We start from the raw sequence: 22165 nt of genomic DNA, 5'->3' as shown, positions 1-22165 counted from the left end.
TGTTATGTTGAATAAGAGCGTCGGTTATCCATTGATTTCAATGGTGTGGTCCACCTCATGAGCAAAACGTTGCAACCTTTTGTCTTGGGTGATCTGCGTGGTGGAACCTATTAGTTACATGGTACTGATGTTTTAGAAAAGTGGCATGTTATTGGGAAATAGGGAACGCTACCACAAGTTACGGTACATCGCCTGTATATGATGATGAGTCCACTCGAAAAACGATGACCGAAAGCCAATACTGAAAGCAGAAGTTCGTTCCACCAGCTGGCTGTAATTTAATTTTTGTACCAGGAAATATTCGTGGCCCCAGAAAGTTGATGAACGGCTCAGATCACTCACGTAGGCCATGTACTATGCTGGGACGGTTGCGCTTCTCGATGGGCCGCACATGGATGGTAAAAAATCAAAGATGGATTCATTGTGCTGTTGAATCAGTCAAATCGTGGGATGCGAAATCAATGGACAGACTCCTATGCAGATAGTTTACCACCATTTAGAGAATGGTGATCACTGTCCTCCTCCCACATGGCACCCAAATACGCCTATCTAGACCGTCCGAATAGTGGTGTGCAGTAACAACTGAATAAATCTCTACAAGCACACTGATCACGCAATCGTAACCGTCCAATTGATGGTAATAGAATCGATGGTGAAAAGTAAAATAGTTACCTGGATTATGCTCCATTGTCCATCGAAGACGGAAGCGGATTGGCTGGTGTACCACACACAAGCTATATAGCTGGTGTAGATACGTGTCTTGCGAAGACGAGCGCCAACGCTCGTGTCCAAAGGAGATCAAAGTTACATGAGCCGTTCATCAATTTTTTGAAATCATTTTAGAGAATAATCCAAAAAATGAATCATATACAAAGCTCAAATGGGCCACACCAAAAATAGCAGCGGAGATAATGATTTTCACCGTTGAAAAATTCTTAGGCCCACCACAACGTTTACTTTCCATTGAATTTGTTCATGAGGTCACAAATACCTGTATGAAGAGGAAAAAAATTTCATGTTGATTCAAAACTTCTGTGGCCCCAAAAGGGTTTCAATGGTAGACATTCAATCCCCCACTGCCTTTTGCAGTGTGGTCCACTTTATCTTTAGATCTGTCTTATTTTTAGTCTCAAGCCTTACAACGAGCTGGCCAAATAGATGGACGGTTTGGATATAACACATACCTTGTGATAGGATCCACAAAACTTGCTGACGTCAATACACCACCTATATAGCTGATATGTGTGGTACACCCGCCAATCCGCTTCCATCGAAGACAGGCTGGACTGTCCTGCGGTGGGAGAGTCACCACCATTTGATAGAATGGTCGTGCACCAAATGAATAGGTCTATAGGGATAGAGGCGAGGCGTATTGCGTTAGGTAAGGACGAATAGATTCTCTGGTCAGCTGGAATCAAAACAATAAGGAATTTAGGGGATATGAATCTAATGAGGTCACAATCAAACGGTCGACATTTCAAGCCATCTATAACTCAAGATCTTCAGATGGCGTCAGCGAAACGTCCCTTTTGATTTTGATAAGATTGCATTTGCATAGCGCCTCGTTTTTTGGAACTCTTTTTAGTTGGACCCAAAGCACATCGAGCCCCTCAACCACCTTCATCTTGTCAGCGTAATCCCAGTTACCCGCCTAGTGGGGCCCACCTTCGATGATCCAACTTCCCATCCCTGATTTACATGGGCCACCAAACTATGCTAGAATGAGGAGCACGTGGTCTACCTAATCATGTTAATCATGAAGTATGAAACCAGGCTTTAATTACAACCGTTCATTTTATTAGTAGAGATCCTTATTAAAAAATGGGTTGGCAGTCAATCAAATCTAACATAAACCCTTAGACCGAGCCCAGTAGTTGCAGCCATAACTCATACGAAAATCCGGCGGGTTGGGTTGGTGCTCAACCCTGAGCCCAGCCCAACCCAACGTGCCTATACCTCAACTTTAACTTAACCCAACCAACCTCGGGTTGATAATTCTCAACCCAAGCCCTACCTAGGCGGCCACAGTTGGGTAGATATATGCTATTATTTTCATTATTATATTAGTTTATTATATTTTCAATACACATTTAATTTTTTGTACTTATAATTTTATTAATTATATACGTAGTTATTTATTGTAAAGAAGTTCATTTTTTTTTCTAAACAAATAAGTTAAAATATAAGATAACTACTCCTTTAAAAGTTGGATTGCATGTCAAGCAATCTATTTGGGAGAGAGAAATCCGGCGTATCTTGTTAGCTTGAGTCATCAGAAAAATGACGTGGACTAATGAAACCCGATGGTATTGGAATTTCATGTGCCTTCAACATAGATGATCTGCACTCAATTATAATTAATTTATAAAGAATTTATATATTAATCAAGTTCAGGTTAGGGTAGGCACCCCGAGACCTTAACCAGAGCCCAACCCAAGTTTTATTGGGTTGGTGTTTGTATGGCCCAAGCTTGAGACCAAACTTGATACATCCTGCCCAAGCAAAACCCAATGTCGGGTCGATCATGGGCCAGTCGGGTTAAACCTGCCCAACTTTCAGCCTTACTCATACCCATTTATCAACTTAGCAACTGACCCAACGACGAATGGCCTAAAATAAGACCATCTATTTATTAAGTGGGCCACATTATAGAAAACAAATGATAACCAATGGAAAAGCTTTAAATTCATTTCGTGGCATATATTATGGTTGGATTGGCTTGAACTTTGGGTGTGCATTTTTATGTGGGGTGACCTTGTTGGATGAGTTTGATGACATACACATTAAATACTTCATGGTGTACTATGAAACTTTTATATATATTCACTAGTGGGGCCCACTTAATTTTGAAATTGCTTGACTTACCTGTTGATTGTATTGGATGGAATAAAAATAAGTGTACACGTTCCAACTTGAAGCTTCTGAGGTGGGAAACTCATCCCTAATGTCCCAAATTGTTTCCTTTTGGGTGGCTATTTGAATTATTAATTAGGCGATATTTAGGAATCTAGGTCTAAAATTGGGGCCAGTATTTAGTGGACGGTTTGGATGGCACTGGCCCATCACAGTGGAATCCATACAAGTCAAACCTGTGGTAATTACTACAAGTTATAGTTCAAACAATCATTTCCCTTACCCTGAAATATCGCTGAAAGGAAGATCCTAACCGTCCCTGATTTGAAAAGGCTTTGGCCCCTGGATTTAGGGCTGTCAATGGGCCAAGTCCACCCTTCCGGTTTGGGGCTGGGTAAGTATTTAGGCCGGCTTTAAGCACATCATACATGATGTGACTCCAAAATCTGAACATGAGCAGTCCATGTGAAGCAGCACCTCGTGAAACCCCTCGTGCCCAACCTCCATCCAAAACTTTGGTGGGTCAAGAAAAATGAAAACAGTTTCTTCCATTGATTTGCATTTCTCTCTATTATGGCTCGCTAGAATTTTACACAGGCCGAAAATTTGTCCCTTTTGGTTTCATGGGATTCCACGTTACATGGACTGCTTGGATTAGACGCCCATAACATGTGTGCAAAGGTGCACCTGCTTGGTAAGCATGACACTCTCTCTCTCTCTCTCTCTCTCTCTCTCTCTCTCTCTCTCTCTCTCCTTCCCACGAGGTCGGACTCCATAAGCCCCATGATGATGTGTGATGGATATCTATGCATCGCATTTGGTAGGTCTCTTCTAGATTATGAAATGTGCCAAAAATCAATCATATCTAAGACTCAAGTAGGCCACACCAATTTAAACCATTAGAAATCATTACTAAAATATCTAAAAATGCTTGGTGAGGCCCACTTTAGTTTTAGAATGGCTTAAAATTTACCTCTTATCCAAGTGGGACACACACAATGGAATGGCTCGATGTCTAAACTACATCTCATTGGGTCTTATATACAGTCAGAAAGATTTCAATGGGCTACATCCACTCTCAGCTCTTTCCTATAATGTGGCCTACATAAGTCATGAATTTTTAGTCCCATGGTTCACCATGGAAGGGTGCTTTTGATTAATGGAATGGATATCTATCACCCCTTCATGGTAGGGCGCACAGAGCTCGACCTCACGGTAACTTTTCCATATATATATATATATATATATATAAGGCTTATATAGGGGTGGGCATCGAGCCGAGTCGAGTCAAGGTGGGCCAAGCTCGGCTCGGCTTGTCCATGCTGTACTCAAGCTCAACATTGAAGCTTGGCTTGTTTGCCAAAGCTGTCGAGTTGAGCTAGTGGTTCGAGTCGAGTCGAGTCGAGTTTACCTTGAGTCGAGCTCGAGCTTGTTGGGTGAGAGAGTAATGTATTCTGCTCTTGATCCTCCTCCATTGATTCAGAAGAGAAGCTAAATAAAAAAAAAACTAAAGATGCATTTTATATGACGCTCCACCAAGTGAAATTCATTTTTGGTTTGGTCCCACAATCGAAATAGAGTGTAGTCCATCTTTCAGTAGTCCAGAAAATCCATCTGTGTGGACCCTATGATAGAAGAACCATGGGCTAAAAGCATTTTCAATTGTATGTTCTGAATTACCCATCATCAAGGCCATACTTTCCAATAGATAGGATTTTGAACAGACTTGGGACCACAAAAAAGTAGGACCCACCTGTATTATTGCTACTCAGACAAAAGCATAGTTTCCATTACCTTGTAGATGATTTGAAGACTTGTAGCTCACAACATATTCAGGAAGGATATGTTTATTCATTTGAGTGCTCCATATAATATACCATTTTAGATTCAAGCGATCGTCGACATCAACATCAAACTCTTCGCTATTGGGGTGAAAGCAAAGAGATCCCACTTCAACTTTCTCTGCATTCTCAACAACTTTAATATATTTATTAATCGAGCCGAGTTGAGCTTGAGCTCGAGCTGAGTCAAGTCGAGTTGAAATGTCTCCTGGTCGAACTCAACTCGAGCTTCAAATAATTAGCTTGACTCGGCCTGAATCGGCCATTTAAGCTGAGTCAATCCAAGCTTACTCGAGCCGAGTCGAGTGAGTTTTTCGAGCTAGCTTGACTCGTGAACAGCCGTAGGCTTATATGCTGGTTTTTGCTAGTTGTTAAATTAAAATGAATGTGTTTAAGAAGCATATAGCCCACTGGAAGCACTCAATCTGTCGAAATGAAATTTTGGCCGTTCGGGGAGATATTTGAACGGTTTGGATTTTTGGATGATAAAAATATGCCCATATGCACGCTTGCACGTGTACGGATGAGAGCGTAAAACATATAAGTTCCTGATTATCAGGTCCCATGTAGCTTGGGATTTTTACGCGCTACGTAAAAGAGATGTAGTAGATTTCGGGTCCTTTTTTGTCCCCACGTTGGATGTGGATCCTTGCTGTATCCTTTTCCCAACCGCTGGTTCACATGTCACAACTGGATGGTCAGGATTGTCCAGATCATTCTGCATGCTTCTGGGCCAATAACGAAGGGTTTTGCCCAAAATGTCTGAGCAATCCTAAACTCGGATTAGTAGCCACTCTTTTCTCGAGAATGGGACCATCAGATTTTATTTTTTTTTATTTTTTCATTTTTTTCATTTTTAACCGTCCAATAAAAGTCTGTCCCAATCCGATCGCCTGATTATCAAATAATTGTAAATTTTGGCCTATGATAAATCCATACTGGGACTCGAAATTTGGACAGTTCAGTTGAAATGCTGTTGGCAGCGCTCTAGGCAAAACAAGCGCCCCAAACGTGTTGACCATCACACGTGCTAAAAATCTGGAATCTTCACAGCTGCAACCTCGTGTGTCCCAGTCTAAAAATCAGGTGGGCCACAGTAGGCCATGCATGTTGGTAGATTTGTAGATTGGCCGATTGTTGTACTTGTGAGGTCCACCTGATGAGTTGACAGTACAGATTTTGGGGAGATGGAAATTTAACTGTGGGCCCTGATATGACGAACGGCTAGGATGGGCACGCATCCATAACGTAGGCAAGTGTAGCATTCACGTATTGTGACGCGTGCAAACGTGGGTCTGCAAATAGCAGTGCTCAACCAGGTATATGACGAAAGGAGGGAGGGAGGGGTGCTGATGTGGCTGGTGATATGTTAAAGACCAGCAGCGGATGTAAATGAGCCAATGGTCCAATGGGCCCACCTAGCACCTACCCCATCCACATTGACCTGGCTTTGGCTGAATATCAAGAATATTGCAATTGGCGCTTTGGATAGACAGGATGGGCTTTGGGTTAGGATAAAATAGCTTTTCCTTCCAAGGCAAATCACGACTCTCTATCTATGCCCATTTATGGATATTTAGGCCCAAGCATTATGATCAATGTCAGGACCAATGGGGTGGGCCCACCCCCTATTTTGGGGACGAAAAACAAACAGGTTCGGCCCGAGAGCCAGCCTTTCAAGGAACTCAACCCATCCCATCCTCGTTTCGTTGGGCTTTTTGATAGTGAGAGCAAGAGATTAGGATTGACTGTGATGGACGGTTTGATTCGTCACTTAGGATTTCGCCGTCCACTAATAGCACATTTGCATCTCTTAAGTCTGATAAGACATTGAGTAGCTGAGCTGAGACCTGAAATGAGTGCAAATTTCACAGTATGGATGCCAGTCTTTCCATCCTTTTTTTTTTTTTGTTTTCTTTCTGGCATTTATGGGCCAGGCCCTGGCCTGTGAGATCCATCATTTCAAAAGATCTGGCCCAATAGCTTCGCAGGAACAATTCAAAATCTGGGCCTATGACAACCATCGGCCTCGAGTGTGGAGACTTACCTGACACTTGGGTCTTGAATTTTTATTTTATTTTATTATTTATTCATTTATTTTTTATGATCATGCACTTACATCCTCGTTTGCAGTGTTTTAAGTCAGATCTATGAGCATCTGTCATATAAAAAATAAAATCACAGTTAGAGCTGGGCAGAAACCGACCCAATCCAAACTGAACCGAAGGCCTGGATCAGTGTGGTTCGAGTAGGATCAGGCAAATATAACCGTTCATCAGATCGAGTTCGGATCAATATCAATCCAGACAAATCCGATCCAGACCAGATCTATTAATAAGTTATGTAAATTTACTATTTTACCTTAACCACACACACACACACACACACACATATATATATTATTTTAGATTTTTTTTTTTTTTTTTTTAATTTATCAAAAATAAAAAATAAAAATCAGGACCAATTCGAACCGTACCCAATCTAACCCAACTCAGTTTCCCTGACCGAGATGAACTCAAATCAGATCAGGCCAACAATGGCCCGGATCGGTTTAAGTCGGATGTCCCGGACTCGGTCCTGGATCGGATCGAGTTCGGGTCAGCCTATGTAAATTTCAGATCGAATTGAGTTGGATCCAATCTGATCCGACTTGGTCCGATGCCCAGCTGTAATCACAGTTACACATGAGTACCTACTAGTTCCACAACTATACATAAAACTCAAGAATTCAGTATATAAGTTGTGTGCGGCTTAACATTGCAATTTTTTTCATAGTTATGTTTAGTTGTGAAAACCATTTGTACTCATGTTTATAAATTCCAATTTCTTCCCATCGGGAACAACTTGCATTACATCAAATGCTCATGTTCCGCCACTTAAAGCTGCAAGAAAATGCCATAAACAACGAAGTAAATGCAAGATGGTCTGCTGAATAGCATCAGGACGGTACAGGAAGGCTATACTGATGTATTGAGTCCTCTAAGATATTGAAATAATTAAAAGATAAAAAGAATTACATAAAATAAACAAATTCCCGTTACATCAAAAATTTTGATTGATACCATTTTATGGGTAATGCATCAGCTTTGTATTTAACAGGCATTCTTCAATGGGTGAGGGGAAATACTCCCAATCTCCGATAAAAATAGCTCAAGATATACCTTAATGAACTTTGAAAGTGGGGCACCACATCCTGATGTAGGACAAATTCAAGAACAATCTCAACATCCAATATTGAAAGAAACCAGGCAAGAAAGTTTGATCTAGAGTCTAGTGCACACTATAGCTTCAGAGGCCATAACCTTGTAACTGCTTAATTACCGATTTTGTGTATATGATATATAGTTAAAAAGCTATCGGCAATTGGTGGTCTTCGACGAGGAATGCCTAGTAAGCACGAGTCATTAGCTCGCGTTGATTACGTCCCTTCCCTTTGTACACACCGCTTGTCGCTACTACCGATTAAATGGTCTGGTGAAGTGTTCGGATCACAGCGACGTAGGCGGTTCGCTGTCGGCGATGTCGTGAGAAGTCCACTGAACCTTATCATTTAGAGGAAGAAGTCATAACAAGGTTTTCGTAGGTGAACCCATGGAAGGATCATTGTCGAAGTCCATCGAGTAACAAGACCCGCGAACCAGTGACCCTAACGAGACGCGCGTGGCTCGGGGAGTGTAGCACCGCTGGCTGGCGAACCTGCGAAAGGATCATTGTCGAGACCTGTTGAGCAGCGAGACCTGCGAACCAGTGACTCTAACAAGACGCGCATGGCTCGGGGAGCGTGGCGCCGCTGGCTGGTGAACCTTCTTAAGTGTGTTTGGGGACAGGAAACTCCACATCTGTAGGCATGGAGTCACATGGGTACTCTGCATCCATAGCATGTCCATGGCATTTTTGGTGATGATCTGCTTCACATTCAGCCAGTGCTTAGCTGGCTGCATGCTGTAGACATCAACTATAGGCAAATCCCTACAAATTCCCCTTTCCAATTACTGTACACTAGTTGTGCAAGGTGGAGGGTGACGCCAGACTGTGTTGGCATGTCTAGAGTCTGTTGGTAATCATGCATTGATAGGTCCCCTGTTATTCAAGATAGCACTGGGTGGGACCATGCTAGCATATGAGCCATCTCAATGATGTGACACCATACTCTATTTTCATAAGATGATACACACCAACTAACAATCTGCCACGCACCACATCACATGCCCATATTAAATGACAGCAATGGAGTATCAATCCTCATGCTTTATTTGTGAAGTCTCTATTACTCGGCAATCGAAGCCCAAAGACAAATGAATTAGCTCATGCTTAACTAGCCAAGCAGATTAACATCCCCGCATCTTCTTGTCTCTCCCATATTTTAATGAGTATTTCACATTTTGGATGAAATTATGAAGATTGACCTGCTGGATCATAGGTAGTGAGTGCCTCTTGGTAGCTGGAATCAATAGTTTCTCTACAATGAGAGACCATTAATTGATGAATAAAGAGCCGAAGCAAGGGCAGCAAGGGCAGCAAGGGCATCAGCTAACCTATTTTCATCTCTAGGAACATGCTTGAACTCAATTTCTTTGAACCACTTGATTAGGTGCTCAGCTAGTGCTTGATAAGGCATGAGTCTGGGTTCCTTTTGTCATGGAGAACCAAGGATGTCAACTACCAAGAGCATGGTTAAGAGAGGAAGGTTGATGTCTGGTGGGCAGCTAATCATAAAAATTTCAGCAATCCATCATCTAAAAACCAACCCAAATTGCTGGAAGAAAGTCTTAGATGAAAGACAATGATCACATCATTGAATCTGAGGGCATCCTGCGAGCTTGACTTTGCAGGAGAAAGCATTCTCAACATCCATAGCCATGAGAATACCTTGCATCCATAATGTTTTAAACACATTTCTAACTCTTCACCATGAGGAAGCTCAATGACCTTTGCATTGTAATGTTTTAAACACATTTCTCATCCTCCACCATGAGGAAGCTCTAGTACCTTCACATTGTAGAGCCCATGGCCCACAGCCTACAATCCTTTCCATCCTTACTCGTATAAATGAACAATGTCTTGGTACTGTAGGGGATGCTCTACAACCTGACATTATTATGGGGCACACTCCACAAACTCTTAGTCACGGAGTCTGTTAGCAGTTCAATTGTGTTTACCATTCACACCTTACACTGTCTGCTGAAGATACATCCATACCATTTACGTTTCGTCACCAGAGAGTCACCAAGGCATATGAAGTTTCAGTCATATTTGTAAATTGCAATGGCCAAAACATGGCAATGTTATTGACAGTAGGGGCATGAAACCCTTATAAATGCATCTTTAATGCTCCTACTTCAAGCGATTTTACCTTGTCATGCTTGACCAAGAAGAGAGACTCACTCTCATATATCACATGCCTCGCTTTTGGAGGACACCAACATATCAAGAGACTCGTAAGCATCCGTGGATAAACCCATGTTTTGTTTCTCAGTCCTACTATCGAACTCCAAACGCACCCATGCATATTCCATAATTTAAGACCCACTTTCATTTGCATCATGCGCTTGTATCCTACCCAAGGGCTGTCCGTCAATCCCCTTCTGATGTCAAAGCAGCCACCAACACGGCCTTTCTTAGCAAACATGGAGCCAATAGTTCCTCTGCAGTCTCTGGAAGAGAGAATCAATCCAAGCCATCCAGCTTTGCCAACTCTATCACCAGTAATCATTGCAAGAACAAACACCATCTTCAAAATGGTGAAAATGGGTTGCATCTCTAACAATGATTGCACGGTTCACAATCTTTGTAATCGATTTTATAAACCAATGACAATCTCCACATACCCTCAAGTTTTTTATCACCACTATCTCCTCCCCTGCCTTTGTGTTTAAGAGCCCAAACACAATCGCCAGCTTCTCACTGTGAACTCCCATTGCCATTACAATATCGTCACCTTCGCCACTTCCATTATTTGTATCACCATTACCATCCTTTAATGCATTCAGCGCTTTCACCGAATCCTCTAACCCATCCAACATCCTGTAGATATCTTTGGCCTGAGGATGCAATCTATCGCCTGCTAAAAAGAGGTGAATCCTCTCCTTGTGCTCAACGTAGCTACACCCAGGTTCCTTCTTAAGCCTTCTCTCTCTCACCATCCCTTGAATCCTTGCCACACCATCCAAGTTTCCTGCTTCCACATATATATTTGACATCAAAACATAATAACCAACAGACCCGCATTTCGCATACATGGTAAGCAGACAATTCTCAACGGAGGCATCGACATCCGTACCGAACTTAATATTGTAGGCATGGAGGGACATCCCAGAACCCAGCAACATCGGGAGAGCACATGATGGTATCAAACTGAGCATTGTCACTACTGTGAAGGGGATGCCAGTACGGCGCATGCGGCGGAAGAGAGCGAGGGCTTCCAAAGGTCGGGAATTGAGGGTGAACCCGGAGATAAGGGCGTTGTAGCAGACGAGCAAGCTGGTATTAGACGGGACCTTACTCTTACCCGGGTGGTAGACTCCCAGGAGTTTCAACACCGGGTCAAGGGTTCGAGTACCCACCAGTGGTGAAATCCCATGGCGTGCGTGTGTGGCGTGTGTGTGTGGGGTGTTTGTGTGCGTGTGTTAAAAAAAATAAAAAAAATAAAAAATAAAAAAAGCTGGTATTAGACGGGGGAATTTCGTCGAACAGGTTACAGGCCTATTGAAGGAGGTAGCATTTCGAGTACATTGAGATGAGAGACGTCTGGGCGAAAGGGTCGAAGAGGCATCCGGTCTTGATGACGTGACAGTGGATCTGAGCGCCGGACAAAGGAAGTGAGAGAGCAGCGCAGGATTTGATAGCAAAGGGGAAGGTGAAACGGTCGGGGGAGTGTCCAGAGAGGAGCATCGTGCGGTAGAGATGGAGGGATTCCAAGAAGTGGCCCTCTTTCGCCAACAATCTCAAGCGAGAGTTCCATGAGCTGCTGCTGCTGCTGCTGCTGGAGTTTCTTCTTTGGAGAGAGAAGCAACAACGGATTCTCGTTGTGGTGGAAACGATGGAGCGTTTGATCATGTCATGAAGGTACGTTGCAATTGTGGCACTGGTGGGCTTCTGGGCTCCTTAACTATCCAACCATTAGCAGCACTAAAATGGTGGGACCCACAGATTGGTCAATCTGGACTAAGTATATGTGGATAGGCTGGCAATGGATCGGAAATCAGTACCATTCCCCACGTATCGCCTGATATAGCTATATCGTTTATGGAATTAAACATTGGTCGGATCAGCCTATCAGCTGGCGAGTGCAACCCCATTTCTCTGAGTCTCTGCCCAATCCATTCACTACTTATATAAAGGCATGCAGACAAGAATGTAGACAGTAATGGAACCTGAAAATTGTGGTCGGGCCATTTCCAGTTAATAAGAATATAGTCCGTTCCCAGCTATTCATTTTCCATTGTGTAACAAGTAACAAGAATGCAATGCATTTTAACTGCCCGTCTCCGGATGGATTGGTGTAAGTTCAGGTCACCCACGACAACCCCGAATATCAAACCATGAACAAAGAAATGTACAAGTGAAAACCACATTAGCAGCCATTCGCTCAAATGGGTTGGACCTGATCAATCAATCATCCATTCATTCTTACTTGGTTTTTGTTTTCTTTTCTTTTTCGAATATTGCTTATACCAAGGCTCCTTTCAGTTATGGGTTTTTGGACCTCCTTCCAATTAATTAAATGAAACTTATGACCTTCCTCCCTTCCTTCCCATGGGAAATTTCTTTGGATCCTTTATAGAAAATAAAATGAGAGAATAGACAATGCATGCTTCATAAGAGTGACTCTGCCCCCAAGTGACAGATACGACCTTTTCCACTTAGAAAACTTTTTCTCAATACATTCCAAAATGGGATCCCAAAAAGATGCTTCCATTGCTCTACCCCCAAGAGGAAGACCTAAATCAGCCCCTTTGCAAATGACTTGACCAAATGCAAATGGACAATTCTAGCAGGTATAGAATTGGCATCTTAGGTTTTCCTACTAATTGGTGCTTCTTTTCCATCCTTTCCTTTTGATACTTGTATTTGTATTTCATGGATGATATAGTATTACTTTTCAATCATTCAGAACATAAACTTTGATGTATGTATTTCACTAGATTCTTTTTTCCATTTATTGTCCTGTAATGACTAGTGGTCAAGTTACTTTCTCAAACATCCATTTTACTTGGAGACAGGTCAGTCATCACCCAATGATTGTTGCGTGCCACTGTGAAGGCAGAGGATGGAAATTTTGGGGAGATAGTAATCTAAAAAGCAAATTCTGGGGTCGTTCAATTCAACTTGATCCTGTTGGTGTTTTAACTCTCGAGTTTGATGATGGTGAAATTTTTCAGTGGAGCAAGGTAAGAATCATGAATGAAATATGCTAGGTTTTGTTTCTTATTGAGGTGCAAGTTGAATACTTGCTAGATTCTTTCTTCAGGTCACAACGTCCATTTACAACCTTATATTGGGGAAGCTCTATTGTGATCATTATGGTACCATGCGAATAGAAGGAAATCGTGAATATTCATGCAAGCTAAAGTTTAAGGAGCAGTCAATCATAGACCGAAATCCTCACCAGGTGATTAATTCATTGCCTCGTCTCTTTATACTCTTACATGGCGATTTTATATACATTTATTCCTTTCCTCCATATGAAGTTCATTGACGAAAAAAGAGAGTCAATCTTTAGCATCAGTTAATTGTCAAAATACAAGCAATATTGTACACGTGTTAGCATATTGTTTTCTGTTACCTTAGAATTTAATTTGTTTGGTGTTAAAAGAACATGATACAGCTGTCCTATGTTCAGTAGGCCTGTGTTGTTTGTGGACTGCAATATGGCTACGGGGAGTTGAGGATGGCATTAAGCGCATTTTATTTGCTCTTGTTTAATTGTCATGGAGCATATTCTAAAGCACTTCTTTCTTATTTTATTTTAAGTAGCTTGATTAATCGTGTTTGTTTGAAAGTAGCTTGTGTCAATAATTATATATTAGAAAAAGCTTGTGTCTAATAATCATGATGATACGTGTTAAGAAAACAAAGGCAAGAAAGACTTGACAAAATATTTGATAGGAACCATGAGCTGGTCTCTGTACAAGTAAGACTTCCCAGGTGCACAAGATGGTATATGTCAACTGACTTTGAGATATTTGACTAAAGGACCAAAGCCCCTTACGTAGATACAAGCCTTGGATCATTTTCTACATATGGCAGATGTTTGACAAAAGCATCATCCAATAACATGATATAAAACATAATAAGCAAACTAAGCAAAATGTTGATTCTGCATTTTCTACATAATTCAAATTCATACAAAGAAACTTCTGAAAGGCTTGAGTTTGTGTTCTTAACATTAACCCCCAAATTCTACAGCTAAAAATATATATAATCTTTGGGTTGATGCCTTTCTGATGATCCAGCTATATTTCCTTTCGCAGGAAAATAGGTCATAATAGCCGAACTTGACGTTCATTGAATTATTGGAATGCCAAACCCAGAGAATCCAGCCAGAAATATTAAATGAGGTGTTCTGGGAGTGTGGAGACCCAAGTGCAATTATGCACCAGAATGGTGTACACAACTCATAGTTGATGGTGACGAACTGACAAAGATTTCAACAAAGAAGAAAGGTTATGATAGAGGTTCTTGACTATCCTGACCTGGTGGAAGATGAAGTATCGCCGTAGGGGCCTTTTGCTTGACCTGGCAGAGTACGCTGATTGCATGCGCACATAAATTGTACACATGGCGTACACATATCTCATACGAAACCATCCAAATTGTCAGCCTTACTATGGAGGGGTTATCCCAAAAAATCAATTGTCCAAATTCAACAAACAAACGCCCATTAAACAGAGGTTAGGATTCTCCTATGAATCTGATTGCCAGGCTATAACTGATCCACAGTTGCTCCCAGGATTTGGGCAGTTTGGATTTGGTTACACATGTGCCATGTGTACGATGGGTGAGTGCATGTATATGACTCTCATACTTTGCCAGCTTATCAAGTAACTCCTCTCTTGTGCACTGCCTAGTTGCATGAAGACCTGACATGCACCTGCCATTTTCCATCTTTAGTCTCAGACTGTTGTACCCATATGCATGTCTTGGGATTTCCCTATTTTGTCGTACTCCTGTATCTTGGAGTTCAAATTTCCACACCACCTCAACTTGCATCTGCTTTGCTGCTTACAAGAGCAATGTACCTTTCAGTCCCTTATATCAACCTTTTCATGAAAGCAGTTGTCTAACCTCCTAGATGTCATCTTGTCTCTCTTTGTCATCAAACCACTGCTGATAAACCTTACATCTCTAGTTTGTGGGATGCTCTTGAGATAACATTGTCTAAGGTTGCTGCATTGCAACTTTATTGTATTTTTTCAGTTTTGGCATAGAACTTAGGTACAATAGGACCTCAATTAGGCCTTAATTGTCATGGTGCATAAGGAGTCTAATACTTCAGAGCAATATTCATTACATTTTCTTAGCTTTCGCGACTGCTGCTTGTTTGACAATTTAGGTTCAAGAGCCAAGGCTCATAGGGGGTATAACATAGACTTGTATTTGCTTCAATCAACTTGTATGCCACATTTGAGATTTCTGTTATACATGTTAGCTTGTCAGTGGAAAAGTAAGATTTCTTGAATTTTGAGCTCTGACTAATATGGTAGAAATCATTACTAACTCTCCATAGTAAATCGTGTGTCACCATTATCCATAGACATGCAGTGGTGGACACGGAGAATTCTAGATGGTAAATTCACTGTACATCCATACAAATATATCAAACATTAGAATGTTATGTTTTGGCAGTATCTTGTAATTATTAGTCTCCTCCGCGAGATTCCTTGTTTTCAATAATGGGCCCCTCATCTTCTTTTCTGTTTGTTGTAGTTTTGGAAGCCTTGTGTCGGATTTTGGTGAGAGGTCAATCTGGGGTGTTTTTCATAGTTTTGAAGCGGCTAATGTTCTCCAGCATGTTAGCCATCTCGAATTCGTTGATGATACCCTTATCTTTTGTGAGGTCAATGGGTCCATGGTAGATAATCTCAGGAAGATTATGTTTTGAGGTTGTGTCGGGCCTTGAGAGTTAATCTAGGTAAAAGCAAGTGATGCAGGACAATAAACCACTCACTCTAAAAGCTCGAACTGATAGAGCATGGCAATTTAATCCCTTTATCTCATATAGCCCATGCCCCACATCCATGGGTTAGGTCCTCGGCCGAACCGTCCTCGCGGGCCCCAAATCACACGGGTTCCGCCTCACACGGGCCCCAAATCACATGGGTTCCACGGGCTTCCCACCCTGCGTGTGCCCCCGCATCCCACAAGCCACTCCACTCAAGCCCGGTGTGAAAATGCCCTTGCATTAGCAAGCTTCTTGGGATTCACAATGGAGGATGTTTCTAGGTTGGCTGGTATTTTTGGGCATTGGGCTAGGTCTCTCCCTTCTTCTTACCCCAAATTTCCTTTCTGTGTTGGGAAGCCTACAAAACATTTGCAAGATAAGGTGATCTCCCATTCCTTTGGGTAGAATCACCTTACTTAAGGTTGCCCTCTCCAATCTCCCTCTTTATTTCATGTCTTTGTTCTGGTGACTTAAGTTTGTCATTGCTAGGATTTATTTATTTATTTATTTATTTTGAGAGATAACGGTTGTCATTACTAGGATTGATAGGCTTAGGATCCAAGGGAAATTTTCATTTATTGAACTAGAAGGAGGTGCATAGGCCTTTTGCCTAAGGAGGAGCTGGAATTAAGTGTCTCGATGATGTTAACTCAACTTCGCTAAGCAAATGGGTTTGTAGATGGGGGGTGGAGGGTAGCATGTGGAGGAACATTATTGTTGGCAAATATGGCTCTGGCATGGGTTGGTGGATGAAGGATTCGTCTCTTCATCGAGCATCCCATCTTTAGAAGGTTGTTGCTCAGGTTGTGGAAAAAATGCTTGATTGCTTGGTTTTGCCATTGGGTATGGAGTTTAAGTCAGATTTTTGGATGATGTTTGGTGTGGGGAGTGCACCCTTAGATCGGATTTTCCTAGTTTGGCTGGGCTGTCCTATTGTTGATGTTTCTATTGTCCACTGTTTCTCAGTCTCTATGGATGGGTGTGTGTGGATTCCTCTTTTTTTTTTTTTTATTTAAAGGTAAGGATTTTATCACTGCAGAAACAGGAATAAAACAGAAACACCTGTACTTAGGGAGCCCAATCCCTGGACATGACAAGCACCTGGGAAAAGACTCCATCCACGGCTTCGGAGAGATTCCTAAAACATTGATTTTTCTTCCCAACCAGATCGCCCACATCACAGCAAGAAAAAGGATCCCCCACTTTCTTCTTCCCATCACTCCTCCAGGATCAATGTGCTATTCACACATGAGCACTTCCATGGTCAGGGCCATCACCCACGCCACTCCTGAGAGTCTGAGAATGCTCTACCAAATATCTGACGAGAAGGGACAGTGAATAAAGAGATGATTCATTATTTCCTCGGAATGAAAGCAAATGAGGCAAACGTTAGGAATACGCATTCCACGTTTTTGGTGGTTGTTGACAGTGTGGATTCCTCGTTGTCGACGATATCTATTTGATTCAAAGATCGATGATGTGGTTCAACTTTTTTCCCTCTTGTAGGTGATCCAGCCTTCTCCAAGAGTGAATTGACTTGCTCATTTGGATGATTTACAAGGCTAGTATCTTGTCGATGAGGTCTCCGTATTCTCTCACCTCCCAATCTGTGAATTAGAACTTTTGCAGCCATATAGGCCCTGTCTAGTCCTCTGGTGCCCCTCCTAAAGTCTTAGCTTTCGCCTGGCTCGTTGGCAGAAATAAAGTCCTTACGATTGACAGTCTCTGCAGAAGGGTTGTGATGTGTTGCCTAACATTTGTCTTCTTTGCTTCAAAGACGCAGTGTCAGTGGATCATCTGTTCATCCATTGTCTCTTTGCAAGGGATGCTTTTAGTATTCTACTTGCTTTTAATGTGTCCTGGGTGATGCCTAGCTCAATTGATGGTCTGTTTCTCTTTTGGCATGAGAGAGGGCCAGGGATAAAGAGCATATGCAGGTGGAGTGTCTCTATGCTCACCATTCTCTGGTGTCTTTGGGGCGAGAGGAACGATCATTGCTTTTGCATTGGAAGTACTTATCTTGGGGTTATTGACCATGTTAATTTGTGTATCAGGGATTGGGTGCCTTAAGTGGTTTGATCGTATTTTTCTTCTATTCCTTTTGCTTTCTTTTCCCCCTTTGGCTTGTTGGCCCTGAATAAATTGCACTATCTTAAAAAATGATAATGATAAACCTAAAGAATATTATTTATATGTAAAGGTGCAAAAAATTTCAACAATAACAGTAGCAGCAGCGACAATAACAAAATAGTAACGATATGAGCTATATACCAATATAGCTGGGATAAGGCTATAATGATGATGATGACAGTGCAAAATAGCCAGGACAAGGCTTTGATGGTGAAATCTATGGCATCCTTTCATGCACATAGTGATGATTGTGACAATTTGCCGCTTATGAACAATGTTGGCTTATGGTGGAAGTTCAATTGCAGGTACAAGGTATAGTCCAAGACAGGAATGGAAAAACGGTGGCCACACTACTTGGAAAGTGGGATGAGAGCCTGCATTATGTGTTAGGCGATCACTCTGGAAAGGGCAGAGGATTGGAACAATGGTATGAGGCCTGCTTGCTCTGGAAGCGCAGCAACCCATCTCAGTTCCCCACCAGATATAACTTGACACACTTCGCCATTACACTGAATGAGCTCAAACCCGGATTGAAGGTAATGATGAAACTCGCATGTGTTTCTAACTCAAGCCCATATTCCTGCTGAAGTCTAGATGCTTTTTCGGTGGAAGGAGGCCGTTTAACTGAAGATGTTTTTTTCTTTTTTCTTTTTTTTGTATGCAGGAGAAGTTGCCCCCCACAGATTCAAGGCTAAGGCCAGATCAGAGGTGCCTGGAGAACGGGGAATATGATATGGCCAATGCGGAGAAGTTGCGACTGGAGCAGAGACAACGACAGGTGAGTTTCTGTCTTATGTATTCCTATCTTCTCTCTTTCCTTCTTTCTTCTTTCTTCTTTCTTCTTCTTTGAATTGCTGTCTTACAACTGCATTTCCATTCTTTTTTGTTCTTGTTCTTTTCTTATTTCCCCAATTGATCCTTACTATTGTTTCATAGAGAAATGCCAAGGCCACCTTGCAGTGCTGGATCTCAGACAAATCCTACTTGTGCCATGTATGTGAGATCCAAGCCATTGATCAGGCTGACTGTACTGAACATGCATCATGGCCTGAAAATCAGGCCAGTTGGGTCATCAGGTGGGCCTACCATTTAAAAAGAAAGGGGTTGCAACTGCACGCTGGAGCATGTCTATCTCTAGTCCATGAGCTAAGGACCTGAGTCCAGTTGTAGCCCAGCACGTTGCCTATGAACCAAACGCCCAGCACACCAATGTTAAATAAGTCAGGCCAAGTGTTATTGGGCATTTAGGCAAAAGATGCAAAAGCCCAGGCACAGGGTCACTTTGATAATAGGACTGAATCAAAGGCCCCAGTCCCGACCATGGGACTTGAGATCCGTAAAAACCTGGCCCACCACTGCTCAGCTTAGTCGAAATGTGACTGTTGGAAAACAGACAGTTTGAAGGAATGGCAAGTGGTCTACATCCATGTACACAAATGGCTCACTTGGTGACTAGACCAAGCCTAGCTGGGGCCATGGCACATGCATGGCAGGGCCTGGATTCCATGCCCTTGCTTATAATGATTGGATAGTACATGCCATAAGATCATTTAATTTTACTATGGTAAGTAAAAAAACATGCATTGATGATGGCTAGTAATGTGGGGGGATTGGTGAAACAGGCGAGGAAGATGCAAGAGCAGGGTTGGAAGCCACGGTGGTTTGCCAAGAAGAAGGGAAGCGAGACGTACCGGTACATTGGTGGGTACTGGGAGGCTAGGGAGCAACACAAGTGGGAGGCATGCCCCAATATCTTCAGCCAAGCGTCGACCACTGATCAAATGTTGGTCTGAGAGGTGAGCCAAAGGCTGTGTGACCTGTGACCATTCGCCTTCTGTTTTTCTTCCTCTTGTTGATCTATTCTCTTTTGGTTCTCCACGGATTGGAGCATCTTGAGATGCTGGTGGCCAATGCGAGTGCTCTCCATATTTTGAGCAGTTGAGGTGCTGAATGGCAGTGCAATACGTGTGGAGCTGAAGGTGTCGCTGGCAATGTAATAGAAGTTGTTGTTGGCTCTCTTTCTCTCTCTGTGAACATTTTCCTGTGAGGAAAAAAGAAAAAAAAAGTATTATTTTCTGAACATTTTCCTATGAGGAAAAAAAAAGTAATATTTTTTCATATTTTTCAATATTCAATCCAGTTTTCATTCTCATTTGGAGTGGGTCCCACTGTTCTAACTAAAATGGCCTAATTAGGCTGGTGGGGAACCCATTGGTTGCAGAGGAAGGTTGCACTGCTGCAGTAAAAGTCGTAAAGCCCAATTTGCAGATTTTTCTTTTGGGGTTAACAGAGACCAAAGTGAAGAGTGGACCAGCTGGGGAATTGACGGGGAATGATCATTGACAGTCTATGCATGTGGGCTTAGAGGGCAACATGGGGGTTTGACGTGGGGTGATCATTTTCTTCGAAAAAGAAAAGAAAACAAAATCGAAGTAAGAATGGATGATTGATTGATCTGGTCCAACCCATTTGAGCAAATGGCTGCCAATGTGGTTTTCACTTGTACATTTCTTTGTTCATGCTTTGATATTCGGGGGTGTCGTAGGTGACCCGAACTAACACCAATCCATCCGGAGACAGGGCAGTTAAAATGTATTGCATTCTTGTTACTTGTTACATAATGGAAAATGAATAGCTGGGAACGGACTATATTCTTAGGGCCCGTTTGGATGCCTGTAAGTTCTTTTAAGCTGTGACTTACTTGTAAGTCACAAGTGAAAGTTACTTACAGGTAACCTATTTGGATGTAAGTTAAGTTACTTACAGGTAACCTATTTGGATGTAAGTTGTAAGTCACTTATAGGTTTGGATAACCTTACAGGTAGAAAGTTGTATATTCACATCAAGCAGAGCTTAGATTAGGGAATTGTTCTAAAATATTATAATCATATAAAAAAACATGGGATCAAATATATTATTTTGTTAAGCCCATCAAGATGAATATTTGAGATAATTATTAAGCTAAACCAATCATCAAGTGGGCTATAAAAGCAAGGCCACGAATTCAAAATATCTATAATATGGAGTAATAACTCAATTTAAACATTGAGAATAAACTTTCTCAGTGATACACTCAGCAACACAAACAAGGTGGGCCTAAAATCCCCGATGGAGAAACGGTTGGGCGGAGTGGATATATAACACATCATCAAGGTGGGCCCACGGCAGCGGTAACACCCACTACCGTGTTACCAGTAATGCAATCAGACTGTGTACTGAGTTGCTGGTATATTTTTATTACACGAAGTAAATCCAGTTGGGCCCACTGTAAATGTATACGGTTTATCCAATCAGTCCATCCATTTTTTTCATCTAAATGTAGAAGTCGAGCCATAAATTTAAGCATATCCAAAGCTCAAGTGGACCATACCCCAGGAAACAGTGGAAATACTGATTTGGACTGTTGAAACCTTTCTAGCGCTCATAGTGATCTTTATTTGTCATCCAACATCTTCATAAAATCACAAACACCTGGATGAGGGAAAAAAAAATTCAGCTTGATCCATAACTTCTGTGGTCCAGGTCGGATGTACCGGACTCAGTCCCAGATCGGATCGAGTTCGGGTCAGCCCATGTAAGTTTCAGACCGAATCGAGTTGGACCCAATCCGATCCGTCTCGGTCCGATGCCCAGCTCTAATCACAGTTACACATGAGTACCTACTGGTTCCACGACTACATATAAAACTCAAGAATTCAGTATATAAGTTGTGCTGCTTAACATTGCAATTTTTTTCTTATTTATGTTTAGTTGTGAAAACCATTTGTACTCATGTTTATAAATTCCAATTTCTTCCCATTGGGAACAACTTGCATTACATCAAATGCTCATGTTCCGCTACTTACAACTGCAAGAAAATGCCATAAACAACAAAGTAAATGCAAGATGGTTTGCTGAATAGCATCAGGATGGTACATGAAGGCTATACTGAATCACTGATGTATTGAGTCCTCTAAGATATTGAAATAATTAAAAGATAAAAAGAATTACATAAAATAAACAAATTCCCATTACATCAAGAATTTCAATTGACACCATATTATGGGTAATGCATCAGCTTTGTATTTAACAGGCATTCTTCAATGGGTGAGGGGAAATACTCCCAATCTCCGATAAAAATAGCTCAAGATATACCTTAATGAACTCTGAAAGTGGGGCACCACATCCTTAGCATCAT

The 22165-nt window shown here is 41.9% G+C and overlaps 2 protein-coding genes across 2 annotated transcripts; one reads left to right on the top strand and one right to left on the bottom strand.

Moving 5' to 3' along the window:
* Positions 1–8924: 8924 nt before the first annotated feature.
* Positions 8925–11750, bottom strand: LOC131244043 (putative pentatricopeptide repeat-containing protein At3g11460, mitochondrial). Its single transcript, XM_058243710.1, has 2 exons — positions 11425–11750; positions 8925–11174 (listed from the first exon to the last, which is right to left on the bottom strand). The coding sequence occupies exons 1-2, from the start codon at positions 11748–11750 to the stop codon at positions 10394–10396; spliced, it is 1107 nt and encodes a 368-aa protein (XP_058099693.1). The 3' UTR covers positions 8925–10393.
* A 1100-nt stretch (positions 11751–12850) lies between these two features.
* LOC131242546 (oxysterol-binding protein-related protein 1C-like) lies at positions 12851–20140 on the top strand. Its single transcript, XM_058241254.1, has 5 exons — positions 12851–13084; positions 13165–13305; positions 18294–18524; positions 18653–18766; positions 19611–20140. Exons 1-5 carry the CDS (start codon positions 12866–12868, stop codon positions 19779–19781), a joined length of 876 nt encoding a protein of 291 aa, XP_058097237.1. The 5' UTR covers positions 12851–12865; the 3' UTR covers positions 19782–20140.
* Positions 20141–22165: the final 2025 nt, after the last annotated feature.

This window comes from Magnolia sinica, chromosome 4, assembly GCF_029962835.1.
Source record: "Magnolia sinica isolate HGM2019 chromosome 4, MsV1, whole genome shotgun sequence".
Taxonomy (NCBI): Eukaryota; Viridiplantae; Streptophyta; class Magnoliopsida; order Magnoliales; family Magnoliaceae; genus Magnolia; species Magnolia sinica.
Note: the sequence above shows the minus strand (reverse complement) of the source record. Positions and strands in the feature narration are given on the sequence as shown.

Bases quoted from the DNA above. Each gene is read 5' to 3' on its own strand.
- LOC131244043 (XM_058243710.1), bottom strand. From the start codon at position 11,750: ATGATCAAACGCTCCATCGTTTCCACCACAACGAGAATCCGTTGTTGC. The intron at 11,175-11,424 runs GTACTCGAAATG...GTCTAATACCAG, and splicing joins CAGACGTCTCTCATCTCAAT to CTTGCTCGTCTGCTACAACG.
- LOC131242546 (XM_058241254.1), top strand. From the start codon at position 12,866: ATGACTAGTGGTCAAGTTACTTTCTCAAACATCCATTTTACTTGGAGA. The intron at 13,306-18,293 runs GTGATTAATTCA...GTTCAATTGCAG, and splicing joins TAGACCGAAATCCTCACCAG to GTACAAGGTATAGTCCAAGA. The intron at 18,525-18,652 runs GTAATGATGAAA...TTTTGTATGCAG, and splicing joins AGCTCAAACCCGGATTGAAG to GAGAAGTTGCCCCCCACAGA.